Here is a 14,050-nt window from a genome sequence, read left to right as displayed (position 1 = left end):
TCTGTAAAACTTGGATATGTTCGTTGGGTATTGAGAACTCCAAAAGAATTGCTTTTTTAAAATTTTCCAACACTGAGTATTAATGATCAATCAACCCCCCCTTCCAGCCCGAATTTTACGCAACCAAGTGATCTGAGAGATTAGTGATGGCATGAATAAACTTTGTTTTGACCGGATGGTGTTAGACTAGAGTGATTTTGTTTCAGACGAACACAGCTTGTGTTTGGGAAGCAGAGAAAAATGAGAAATTTGTATCCGCACAGGCTGCACTTAATATACCTCGCTCAGGCACTGGACCGCGTTGTATGTGCATAGCGGACCGATTATTGTCCCAAGAGGTCTTTGAATTGATGTCAAAACTCACACAAGGCAGGGTAGGAGAAGACAGGTTCTGAGGCCCACGTTGTTTTGATTTGTACTCCTGAAAACAATCGTGGCGATCTGTTAAACATGCATATTTAGTATCCGATTAAATTGAATAAAGTTGCCCTCAGGCAGCACCTTGTAGAGCAGAAAACCCGAGATTCGTGACGTCATCGAGATCCGTCCTCGAATCCAGCCTTCCCTGTAAGATTGTTTTCCAGCAGCACCACACACTGTAACGTCAATATGTTATATATTTGACCCACGCTGCTATTATACTATTTAATTAATGCTATTGAATTAGCAAAGAATCGAGCACTCGAATAGACGAGTTTATACTTATAATTCAACATTATTTTCAAGTATCAATTTGGGCCAGAGTTTTTAATTAAAACTTGACAATGTGTGAAAAAATTACCCTTTGACATAAAAATTTCCCCAAGAGAATTAATTTTTAGGAATTTAATTTTTCTGTTGATTTTAACCAAAAAGAAAAAAGAATATCCATTGAATACCAAAAGAAAATCTCTCGAGACCAATTTAACTATATAATATCCTTTATTTTTCAATAACATAGACATATGCAATATTCGCTTCATTTTGAAACTTTTCATGTCATGTGTATTTTATTAAAAGCAAAAGAAAAAAGAACGAATGAATAAACAAATATATATACTTTGTTTCGCTCATTCCAGAATTCTATCCAGAAAATTTTAATGTAAACTACGGATTAGATATAGATGATTGCATGATTCTCATTCTCATGCTCTGGAAAAGGGGTGGCCAACCTTTTTCCGAACCGTGCCACAATCAAGATTATTTTGGTGTGCGTTCCACTCGGCGTATTTTGACGAGTAGACTATGCACCCCGTTTTACGGGACACGAGCATTCTAGCAGTTCCTTCACAATATTGTTCGGCTATCCTCTTATTTTCGTAAAAATGCTACGTTTGTCACTCTTTACTTCTGAATTGGTTTTATTTTTGAGTCATAAATGCGATTATCGCGATGCAGATTGTGTATGTACTATATGGGTAGAGTCTGGAACACTTTAGTTGTGTCAAAAAAGAAAAAAAAAACATACAAAATTTTTACAACATATTTTCCCCGGACAATTGGGTTCCGTCGCGATTAAAAAATTTTGTGGTGATTACAGACGAGATAGGGTTGATAGTTGGAGAAAAGTTTCGGGGTTTCGTTAAGACGGATGAATGTACACATATTAGGATGGAGGTATGTTTTGAAAGCAATTGAGGGCCCTCCCCTCATGCCATCTCATCTGTTATCTTACACTTGCCATATTATATACACAGGATCCAAAAAAAAAATTTTTTTTTGGCTGCAACTGGAAATATTGCTTGCATTTGGCAATTTTTTTTTTTTTTGGCTTTACTAAGCTACCTTTACTTGTCTTTAGGCAATTTTTTGTCTGTAATCGGTTACTTTACGTGTCTTAGACCATTTTTCTTGGCTATAATTGTAAACCTTACTCTCCTTTGATAATTTTTTTTTTTGCTGTGTAGGCTACTTTACTCGCCTTTGACAACTTTCTTTTGCTGTGATTTATTTGCCTATGACAATTTTTCTTGGCTGTGATATAGAACTTTAATTGCCTTCGACATTTTTCGGCTGTAATTTGCAACTTTAGTTGCCTTTCACATATCTTTGGGTATAATAAACAACTTGCGTTCGACAATTTTTTGGTGATAACTAGCGAAATCCCGTATAAATCCGGATTTCTCGTATTTTTACGAAGGAAATATGGTCATGCAAATATTTATCGTGTAGTATGTGTTCCATCAGAACACTTTTCACGGGGGCCGGATGGAGCTTCTTTGCTGGCCGCATTTGGCCCGTGGGCCGAAGGTTGTGCACCCTGTGGCGTGAATAATAAGCATATAATAGCCTTCAAGAGCAAGTTGAAGGTGTGTCCGAGCGATTGTCTCGGCCAATAAGATCGAGAACATTCGAAACAATGGCGAGAGCGATACCTGATACATTTCGTGAAACCTGAGTAACATACACATAATCCGAGAGACTCGCGGGGTACAGATTCAGGGTATAAGAGGCATCAACACAGCTGCTACCGCGCGTTTTTGGTAATAATGACATTTATCTAAATCACGCAAAGTTGTACAGGATGATAATCCCTTGAACAGGAAAAAAAAACAAAAAAAAAAAACAGGTGTAATGAGACCATTCCAGGATTATCTTGATGTTCCGGGATAGACGATGCCATGAAAGATGTTTCCGTTCGGCATTGTTCGGTTTGGTGATTGCCTCGTGGTTGTTGTTGGCTTCGATCTGCGGTTGCTGTTCCCCGGGCAGGGCAGGTGTGCGTCGCCGGAGGGATAGGAAGTTGACTCCGTTGGTGTACAAGCAGCACGTACCGAACGTACCGGAGCTGAGTCTTGGTGCTAGTGGTCCGAGTGCAGGTAGGATTCGTCGCAATGACTCGTCGTTTCTGCAGCTTGTCCCCAACTATAACACCGACATCGTTTTCAAAGACGAGGAAGGTACTGGTGTGGATCGTCTTATGACCAAGGTGAGAACCCAAAAAATGTCTCTCATTACTAAGGGGTTTTGACCTCTTGAATTCTTTTGTCCTCTCTTCTACTTTCAATAAAATACAGGGTAGTCCAGAAGCTCGGATATGATGTTGAAAAAACCCCGTAAAAATAGAGACAACTGGTTTAAAGCATTTGAAGGTTTAAGAGTTTTTTCTATCTACTACAAAATTTCTGCTGCATGCATACTTTTAGTAACGCGGAGGATGTCAAAAAACTATATTAGTATTTGTTGCCACATTGTTCATAACATGAGTGTTACAAAGAATGGAAGTAAAATAAAACTTTGAAACATTCTGTTTCAAATGCTTTAAACATTTTGCCTCTATAATTAACAGTTTTTTTTGTCAAAACAAGTCCAGTCTCCGAGACCACCCAGAATTTTCTGCAAGTAGACATATGAAAAAAAGAAAAAAAATTCCCCAAATCCAATTAAAAAGTTTATTGGCACAACAGCAATAATATCAATAAGTTATGAATTTTTTTTAAATTTCCATTCATTTTACCATTATTTATTGTATAAATACAAATACAAGGCCACAACAGGTAAAATGCTCAACGAGGTGGTTGAGAAAAAGATGCTCATAACAAATATGGATGCCATTGTATTTCTCAAAAATACAGCAACCCAATTACAAATGAATTACAAGTAATATACATGATGAAATATGTATTATACAATGCCCATAAAGAATACTTATGGTTGTCTTATTCTAAGTATGGATAGCTTCTCGATTTACCCCAACATGCTTATCGTATTTCTTTCTAAACGTGTCAATTGTGTTAGAATTTACTTTCCCCGTGGGTAAGCTATTCCATTTATAAACAACCCCATTAAAGAAAAATTCCCTGCGAAACCACAACCTAGAATTGTCCCTTACCAATCGAAACTGGTGTCCCCTTGTCAAAGCAGTTGATTGACGATGCATAAATGACTCATTCATTTTTCTATCCTGTTGAAAATTTTAAACATTCCAATCATATTCCTCCGACATCTACGATTTTCAATGTAAATATTTCAAAAAATCAAGTCTCTGATCATAGCTTACGCCCCGTGTGCCATCAAGAGCACGAATGGCTCTTCTCTGCAACTCCTCGACCATATCAATGCCTCTCTGTAAGTATGGTCTCCCAAAACGTGACGGCATATTCCAATCCAGGATGAACTAAGCTCAGGAAAAGTGGAAGGGTCACTTTACGGAGAACGCGAGGACACCTTTTTTCTGAGAATGAAACCGAGCATTTTATTCTATTTTTTGACCTGCTCTGAACAATGGACAAACAAGCACCCCTTAAATGAGATTGAGTCGATTTCAATTTGTTTTTATCATTTTACAACAGTTTTTTTCCATTATTTTGAACAAAATTTTTATCGAATCACATTGATGCCCTGCTATTTTATCATGCTATCAAGCTGTTAATAATGCATTTTTCTGAAAATTTAGAAAAAAATTACGTATTGAAGATGCGTAAAACTTTGTAATGGCATAGGATAGCATATATAGTAAAATTTCGGACTTTCCGGCCTGATATGGCGGAACGGCAGTACGTATAACAGAAAAGCCGGAGAGTACTATGAATACTCACTTCCTACCCTCCCATCCGTACCATAAGAAACACCACACCAAAAACCGCTATTATTCATATTTTGTTCCTTCGGTCAGTAACACTTTATACACAAATACAGTTTACTTCATACATAAATGTATACATAATGCAAATGCTTGTTACGTATTGTACTGAACGTTTTAAAAATTTATTACTCTATAAAAAAATCTCTCTTTATAATAGCAGATGAAAAAAAAAAATTCATAAATCCATCGTTTCCACAAATATATCAGATAATCGAAAAATATGGTATGATTCAATTTAAGAGGATTTTTAATTCCCATTGTGTGCAAATGATTGCCGTGTCTGCCTTACTTTACTTCAAGACACATACCATGCAATGCATGAGGAGAAGGACTGAGGAGGTTACATAATTATTGAGTTAAAAGACGCAAGCAAAGGGAAGACGGAAGGCTTCTTGTATTACAGCAGATGCTCGGGCTTAAATTGGGTCTTCTGTCTCAGAGAACCTGTCACTGCTCGGCGTAACACTATATTGTGCAGCCCTCAACACTCTCTAGTAGACAGAGGAAATGACGTCAACAAATTAACAATGGCCTCTTCCTCGAGTAACATGAGCGCGTCCGATATTATGTGCTGATGGTCCAGGCACTATTTTCACGGCCAGTAGATGGTATTGAATTGCTTTATTTTCTACTACCTCTTTATTTTTACACGTATTATGAAAAACTGCTAAATAGAGAGAGAGAGGACGGATATTAACGATTCCGGCTCATAATATCAGAATATGCGGCGAACAGTTAGATTGAGGTTTTATACCTTGGTATAGATATTCAAACATATATACTGCATACAGGGTGATTCAGAAACGATGGAAAAACTTTAAGAGGTGATAGTACACACCAATACAAACAATTGTCATCAAAGAATGATGCGCAAACGTGCTAGCGCGTTTCCAAACAGCCGCTCCGCAAACGTTAAAAAGGCATTCCTGTTGAAATTTATCGGGAGAAAAGAACACCATGCATGCAAATGTGACATGGGGAAGAAGAAGAAGAATCCGTATGCAAATCTGCGTCGCAGTGAATAAAAGGCGTGGACTCAGTATTACCAAAGTACGCCACTATCCCGTACGTTACAACTGTTAGAACGGTTTTGCAAGCTGGAATAACTTCACGGGGCTAGCGTCCACGCCTTTTGTTCACTGTGACGCAGATTTGCATGCGGTATTTTCTTCTTTCCCAGATTGCATGCATGGTGTTCTTTTTCTCCAGATAAATTTCAACAGGAATGCCTCTTTAACGCTTGCGGAGCGGCCGTTTCGAAACGCGCTAGCACGTTTGCGTTTCATGTTACACCATGCATTCTTTGATGACAGTTGTATGTATTGGTGTGTACTATCACCTCTTAAAGTTTTTACCATCTTTTCTGAATCACCCTGTATACAAGGTGCATAGCAAAGACCCCAAATAACGTGTAGTACTTAGATATGTCTTTCATGTTTCAAGGGGTTGTTAAGTTATCAAAATAAGAAAATTCCCTTTTTAATACAGTCCACGTGTGCCCTAAAACACAATTGGAAAGTTGTTGCCTTGTCTCTCCTGATGCCAACAAAACAACAACAACAACAAAAAATCCGCGTTTCCAAGTGCAATATTCACTGATATATTGTAATTCGAAAAAAAAAACAAAAAAACCGGAGGTAATTTTTGGGGAAAAACAGCTCTAAATGCGGGAAAACCGTTTTACCCGCATTCAACGCGGTTTTGTTATGTGAGTACTACACGCTATTTGGGAAGTGTTTTTAATTGGAAGTATACATGTAGGATCAAAATTCCATACCCAGCCCCCGTTTGCAATGCACACCCTGCATAAATATCGTACTCTCCGGCAAAGGAATGTACCGATTTCCCCATATATAGTCGATCTACTTCAGCATCTCCATTGCTGACGTACTTCAATTTAACGCACAATTCTTGAAGTTTGGGCTGAACATCCCTGAGGTTAAAAAAAATATCTAAAGTGAAAATTACCAACCCGCACGTTTGTGCATACAGAGTCTAAAAGGATTATGCATAATCGCCGGTAAAAGTGATAAATCTTGCGAAATTTATCAAACTTACCGAGACGATTGGTGATTATGCATTACTGATATACTTTACCGATATTCAACGCATTTACCGTAACATTTCTTATATTTCATCAGCTTCAAAAAAACCTCATTTCAAATATACATAAATACATATCCGAAATTTCTCTTATTCGAAATGGATTTGCCGCTGCCCCCGTCTTTGTTTTAGATAATACTACTTTATTTCTATATTTCCGTGGAAGTCGCAATTAACCTACCCTATTCTGCTGCTTATAGCCCGTGGATTATACATTTAAAAAAATTACGTTGAAATAAAAACAACGTCGGAAATGAATTTCTTAGTGTGGATCAAAGCTGCGTGAAGAGTTTTAACTTTGATGCGGCTTTAGTGTGGATAAACCACTGCACATCTTATTTACAACTTTTTCTCTGAGAGAGGTTTCATTAGTTATAATTACGTTATAAAAATTTATTTACAAAAACATATTTTTTAAATATTTATAGATGGGTAGATGCCAGTACACACAAAAATTGACATTTTCTGTACAAAACCGTGTTAAACAACCCCCCCTCCTCCTCCTCCTTGAGAGAGATTTTATATTGATAAATGAAATTTTCTCATGTTTCTTATATACCCCTGCAGACTAAATGGTGCCTTTTTTTCCTCACATTAGCGAAGTTTGCATCTGCGGATTATAAGCAGCAAAATTCGATAGATTTTGTTTAATTCTTATTCAAGATTAACGTAGAGGACCGGGGAAAACAAATAAATGACTTTCTTTAAGATGATTAAAAGTCTTACAAAACACTTATAGAACACTAATATAACAAAAATTAGAATCGAAAATTTTGCTAAGATCACCAAGTTTTCATTTCGATCGAATTTATATTGAGCTTTCTGGCCGTTGAAAGCATATCTTGTCGAGCAATCTCGACATTGATTTGTGATTACGACCTTCCTGCATCCTTCATTGGTTGACCAACCACTCCAAAGCAGGGCTGTCACCAAAATATCCCCTTGAAAATGTTATCCCCCCATCCCCCACTCAAGATTTTGAAGTGTGAACAGTCTCTCGCGATACGTATATGCACTATTTTTTTTTTGCACCAGTCGCACTGCCCTAAGACCGCCCCTGAAGCCAGGTCCAATCAAACCAATCAAAACTTTTATGCAGCCCCCCTCTATCGACAAACATTTGAACTTTTTGTCTGTACTGAAAAAAAAAAAAATCCCCTTTCGTGAGAATTATTATTATTATTTTTTTTAACCGCATTTTCATACTGTTACGAACTTCGACGATAGATGGCGCAATTTGTCCGATAGCGTTCAGAAATATCGATGATACCGGTTTCGGTTAAGCGCACGAAGACACGATTTTGGTGGAAAACTGGCAGGGCGTGTAGAGAAAAATCTAGAAAGTCCCGCCACTCCATACGGTAGCGCCGCCGACTAGGAAACTGTGAAACAGAATTTTGTGGAATGTTCTTTTTCTCGAAGTTTCTATCCGGGCTATAAATACCGTGGCGCTCACAAGATGGCAGGCTAGACAGGCTGGACATGCACAAGAAGATTCAGTCAGATGTGTTTGCACGTTGAGAGAAAGTTGTTAGCTCTCTGATTAGCCTGTAAATACGTGTAAATTGCTGTTCTGTAAATAAATCTGTGTTTGTCCGTCGAACCGCTTCTTGTTTTGCAATCCCGAAGTTTTGTGAAAAATTATCCGGAACAATACCTTCCTGAATATAAGGACCAGTAAAATATCTGAAACAATTCCACGTATCACAAACTTACATGATGGTGCCCGTATTTTACGGGACTGTCAAAATGGCCAGATTTTTGGCTAATCCAACTATGTTATACACTATAATAGTCTCGTTTATCCTCAACTAAGCCTTTTTGAATGTGTAGTTTTTACCAAACTCGTCAGAGAGACAGAGTGATGGTAACTTTTATTGCTTATAAATCATATTATGATAGTTATGGCAACATTGAAATTAACAGCGATTCCTCCAGTAGTCCTTCATTTCCTAAACATTTGTAGTTTTTGAGCAATTTTAGCAACTATTGTTGATTTACGACCACGTTTTTTTGGCAACGTTTTTGTTGACAATCGGCGATGTCCCGTATCATGCCGTATTTAGGATCCTAGCGTCCGGTACTTTACTTAATGAAATATGGTCACGGAGAATGTTTTTTTTTTTTCCTTCAAGAAATGCATCTTTGCGTGCTGCGACTTGCAACTGTTTTATTTATGCAAAGTTTTTGTAATATTTAGCAGATTTGTCTTAAACTGCATTTTTTTTGGCTACAATTAGTGATATCCCGTATTTAAGAGGTCGCTATTTCCCACATTTTCCTCGATGGGACATGTCGACACGAACTATAAAATTAGTTTTTATTTGAATCTCCAAAAGTATATTACTAATATCAATTAGCCAAATGCACAATTTTGCAATTGATTTTTTGAAGTTAGTTATCAAGTCTGCCAGCGGACCGCCTATGGTCCTAGGACCATAGCTTGAGAAACGCCGAACTATTCCAATTCCTTCAATTTTTATGAATTTTTTTAAATGTTTTCAAATTTATGGACTTTCTGTACTTGCGCTAATTTCAATAAAATTGATTAATTTCTTTTATTTTTCATTGTTGTTTTTATCGGAAGCGTTGCAAAGAGAAGTTGGACACTTTGGCGATATCGGTGATGAATCAGTTTCCGGGACTGAGATTGCGAGTCACCGACAGTTGGGACGACGGCGACGGCTATCACGGGCCCAAGTCACTTCATTACCTCGGAAGGGCCGTTGACGTCACCACTTCGGACAGGGACAGGGCCAAGTACGGACTTCTTGCCCGGCTGGCCGTCGAGGCTGGATTCGACTGGGTCTTTTATGAGAGCAGAGCCCACGTCCACTGCTCCGTCAGAGACGGTGAGTTTTCGTTTTTAGTCTGGAAAATCTATTTCTGTTTCAGTGTGACATTTAGCTGCTGTGCAGGCCGCTGTGCCGTCATATGGTCATATGGTCATATTGACGGACTCGCACCGCGAGGACTCGGGTTCCAATCCCACCGGCAATACAGTGGTGTTCTCGCCACAGACCGCAACAGACTCTACAACAGTGCAAATATTCAATTGTTAGGAATGTTATTATTACTTTCATTATTTATATTGTCATTATGTTATTATTTATTTTTATATTGTCATTATGTTATTATTAGACGGCTTTTTTCTCAACCCAATACATCAAGGAAATATATTTTCTGGATATTATGCAGAGGTGTTATTATTAATGTTCAATTAATAGAATATTAATATTCCTACAATTTACTCATAGTTTGAAAAATAAATGACAGCAATATTACATTCGCCCAGGACACTATAGATGCCCATTCAGACTGTTAGGTGCACATGCACACATGTGTTTCTGGCACAACTCATTCGGTGTTAAATTGTTCATAGCGGTAGATGGGCTGCGCTCGGTATGAAGGAAAGAAAGCCGCTGTTCTGTCGTGCGGCCATCGCGCTGGACTCTCATAAGCCCCGATCACATGTGCAACAAAACATCCCGGGAAGTTCCCGGTAACGGGGATTTTCGCTACAAACCATTCACATGACGTTTAGTTTATGCCGGTAATCCCCCCGTCTTCTTTCCGGAAGTCGTCACTGGTTACGTGGATTGAACGGAAGTGGTTGATTCAAGATGGCTGACGAAGGAGCTTACAGTAGTTTTCGCGGCGCAAAGGATTATGGGAGAGAAGGTCGGTGTCGACCACCAATCCACCCCAAGAAAGATGGGGTTTTTTTGTGTGTGATAAGCTTCTCTCCCACCTTTTTTTTCCCCACGACGGGAAAAAAGTTGTCATGCCGGTAATTATGACCAAAGCGACCTCGAATCTTGCACATGTGAACGGGGCTGTAGTGAGGCTTCAGGTTCGGACCCCGTTCAAGGCACAGTAGATGCCGGCTGAATTTGGTTTCCTGCGGACTTCCAACTTCTGTGCATGAAAGCGAGAACTGGTCTTTCAGAAAAACGCAAAGAACAAACATACCTTTAACATTGACATGGAAATTCAAGCATTTGTCATCTTCACTTCAAAATATGGACGACAGATGGAAACTCACGTAAGAACACGAAAGTAGCTCTACTCTGACAACATAAATAGTACGTTCGGGGCACACATAGACTCTTAGAGAAACACAGAAAAACACATTCCGGCATTTACCAATTCATTAGAAATTCCGCAGAGGAGTGTACGAGGTGCACATGTGTAGTTAAGTTGTAGTAAACATTCAACACGGTCGGTACTTTGATAACATAAAAATTCACGCATTCGACATTTCAATTTCAAAACATAAGAAACAGATGGCAGCACAAGTATAACACGAAACAAACATAACTGTGGCAGCATAAATTTGCTAGGGCAGTGGTTCTCAAACGTTTTTCACCCACGGCTCCCTTGCCCATGGTCCAATGGTTTATATAGGGATCCCCAGAATAATTTGACAGATATTTTCCCATTAAAGAGAACCACTTCAAACCATGAATACGCACAAAAATCAAAAATCAATATTTCATCTTAACGCGACTGCCCTGATAAAGGTTGGCGATGACCTTAGGAGTCGCGACACACAATTTGAGAAACGCTGCTTTAGGGCCACGCGCACACGCAACGCGTTCCTGCATGTTAACAAATTGGTTAGAAATTTCCTAGAGGAATGTTTATGTGATGCATGTATGGTTGATGAGTAGCAGTAGTGGTCCGACATTTGCAGTTTCCGAAACATGTGCTAACATGTGCTTTTTATGATCTTTCCAGAACCGAGTCCTCGAGATGGATTTGGCGGATGCTTCAGTTCCGATTCCGAGGTGTCTTCACACGATGGCTCCAAGAGGACGATGTCCGAAGTGAGAAAAGGGGACAAGCTCCTGTCGATGTACTCATCCGGAAATCTCGTGTACAGCGAAGTCCTTCTTTTCATCCACCGGGACGTCAACCTATGGGCTGATTTTTTAACCGTCGTGACTGAAGCAAATAGGACGCTCACCATGACGTCGGATCACTTGATATTCGTCGTCACCGACGGCTGTGATGGCGACGGCATGCAATCGATGAAGTCCATCAAGGCCAAAGACCTGTGCATCGGTGACGCGTTATTAGCTGTCGAAGATGTCGACGCTACAGTCGGAAATTGCGACAGAGTCAGAAGTCTCCGTCACTCTAGGAGGAGAGGTGTTTACGCTCCCTTGACGGAGGAAGGTAATTTAATAGTCGGCGGCGTAATGGTCTCCTGCTACGCCATGGTCGATTCACACGACCTCGGTCATTCAGTTTTTCTTCCCGTACGAATTCTACACATGTTTATGAAGCCCATGGAAACTTTGTACAGTGTATTACGCACGAATACGATCGACAAAGATGGCGTCCATTGGTACGCCAGATTCATGTATTATATTGCAAATAAATTGAAATTAATTTAAACCAGGGGTTTCTCAGAATGACTGGTATGTTGACCGAAAGTATGTTGATTCATATTCTGCGGGTTGAAACAGTTAAAAATGTAAACAAATGTTCGATAGAAACAAAACAAATAAGAAAGTTCTTCCGGCCGTGAATGACTTCTCACAGCAATACGATTTTGGTTGTGCACAGCACACGCACCAAGGCGTGGATCCAGGACAAAGCCGCTTGAAAGGCTTAAGCCACTCTTAATGCAGCTTTGATCCAGGACGATGTGAATAGAGGAGCGAATTGTGCAAGTTTGCTTTCTCGTCCCATATTTTAGCGTGCGCGGCACTTGGGATGCGTAATCGCTCCTATCGTCCCCCCTCCTCTCCACGCCTGAAGGAAGTCAGACATCTTAAGATGCGAATTTGAGCCATGGCATATACCTGCAGCTGTGAAAAGAACGAGGGCAGGCATCTTCATCTTCAAATAGAGTCGAGGCAGCTGCCAATATAGCGGAGGCAGGCAGATCTATGATGATGTCGGAGTATGTCGCAATATGTCGGAGAAAAGATATATTGCATAGATGCATGGAATAATCTAGTATTCTACGGGGTAGACAAATTTTTTCCTTATCAGTGGGCTCTTGGGAAAAGAGAATGCCCTCATCGGGGATTTATATTAGCAAGTAGATATCGTTGTATCCAGAAGAGTTTAACAGTAGACTATATGCGATTCTAAGCAAGATTTAAAATGTATATATATTGTTGTAGAGGGATTTGTCGTTATATCGAGTATCATTGTAGTGAGGTTTCACTGTCTTTCTTTAATGTAGAGGGTGTCCTGTAAAGTTTACGGAAGTTCTGCCGTTCAGGAATCCTCACACACACACACTCTTAGCTGATAAATAGTTCCAATAAGAACCATTTTTTTTTATGATTTATAATTACTAGGAAAAACGTGGAGAGTTATATCCATGGCGTTTCATCCCTCATCTAGAGACTGAGACTGATCTTATTTGGAGTTGATGATTTTAGGAAGAAAATTCATATTATATATAATATTATATATCATAAAATATATATATATATATATATATATATATATCCGGAAAAATTATTATGGGTCACTAAGAAAAATGTAAATATTAATATTTTGAACGCCAATAGAGGTCAAGAATGAATTTTAGAATCCCGCAAAGATCATAGAGAGCCTCATGTTGACAAGACTGGGGAGACGGGTGGCGGTCAATTTGGGGGACCGACCCTGTCAGCTCAGACTGACACGGCTCTGGGCAGGACCGTCTAATAAGGAGCGTTAAAGGTCCCAAGCAAAGTGATTTTTTTTGAGGCCCTACTCTGTAAAAAATGCCTGCTTACCAATTTGCATTCTAAATCTCGAAAATTTTAACCAGACTGAATTTTCCCGAGACCTCTCTGCTCTTGAGGCACCCTGGTCGTGCCCCGGTGGGCTCATGCGTTAAGATGCCACTGCTCTGGGAAATTAGTCTCATATCTCATACTTTTTCAATGTATCCAAATATTCTTGAAAATCAGTAATATGAGGAGTCAGAGCTACACTTGAAAGTCTGGGGGGGGGGGAAAGATGACGATTGCTGGGAAGGGGGATGATGATGATGATGTCAATTCAAATATACGCAAATACATTAGATCAGTACATAGGTGGAGAAAGGCGTGGAAGTCTGGGGGGGGGGGCGGCGCACGATGATGATGATGATGATGCCAATTCATCTATATCATAGTTTCCCAACCTTTTTGTCCCATCGCCCCCTTCTTCAGATATTTTTTTCTCCCATCGCCCCCAACGCAATCTAACCCATAGGATCCTATGTTAAACCCGTAGCTTCTACCGCCCCCCCAGGGAGCGTTAACGCCCACGTTGGGAATCACTGATCTATATGCATTAGATCAGTCGACTTCACCTTCGATGTTGGGGGGAGGGGGCGTATCTCCGCCCATTGTTTCGATTTGGATGACACTATTCCGTCAAAAATCA

At 39.6% G+C, this 14,050-nt stretch overlaps 1 protein-coding gene across 1 annotated transcript; it reads left to right on the top strand.

The window, feature by feature from the left end:
* The first annotated feature begins 2,453 nt into the window (after positions 1 to 2,453).
* On the top strand, positions 2,454 to 12,070 carry LOC149074999 (desert hedgehog protein B-like). Its single transcript, XM_089245744.1, has 3 exons — positions 2,454 to 2,908; positions 9,255 to 9,519; positions 11,408 to 12,070. Exons 1-3 carry the CDS (start codon positions 2,579 to 2,581, stop codon positions 12,067 to 12,069), a joined length of 1,257 nt encoding a protein of 418 aa, XP_089101870.1. The 5' UTR covers positions 2,454 to 2,578; the 3' UTR covers position 12,070.
* Positions 12,071 to 14,050: the final 1,980 nt, after the last annotated feature.

This window comes from Pholcus phalangioides, unplaced genomic scaffold (genome assembly GCF_987345545.1).
Source record: "Pholcus phalangioides strain wild (caught in Gottingen) unplaced genomic scaffold, Ppha-v1.0 ptg000016l_1, whole genome shotgun sequence".
Lineage (NCBI taxonomy): Eukaryota > Metazoa > Arthropoda > Arachnida > Araneae > Pholcidae > Pholcus > Pholcus phalangioides.
The sequence above is the reverse complement of the archived record's forward strand: the minus strand, read 5'-3'. Positions and strand labels throughout refer to the sequence as shown.

Coding starts and splice junctions, on each gene's coding strand:
- LOC149074999 (XM_089245744.1), top strand. CDS start 2,579: ATGTTCCGGGATAGACGATGCCATGAAAGATGTTTCCGTTCGGCATTG. Junction 2,909..9,254: donor TGGATCGTCTTATGACCAAG/GTGAGAACCCAA, acceptor TTTTATCGGAAG/CGTTGCAAAGAGAAGTTGGA. Junction 9,520..11,407: donor CCACTGCTCCGTCAGAGACG/GTGAGTTTTCGT, acceptor TGATCTTTCCAG/AACCGAGTCCTCGAGATGGA.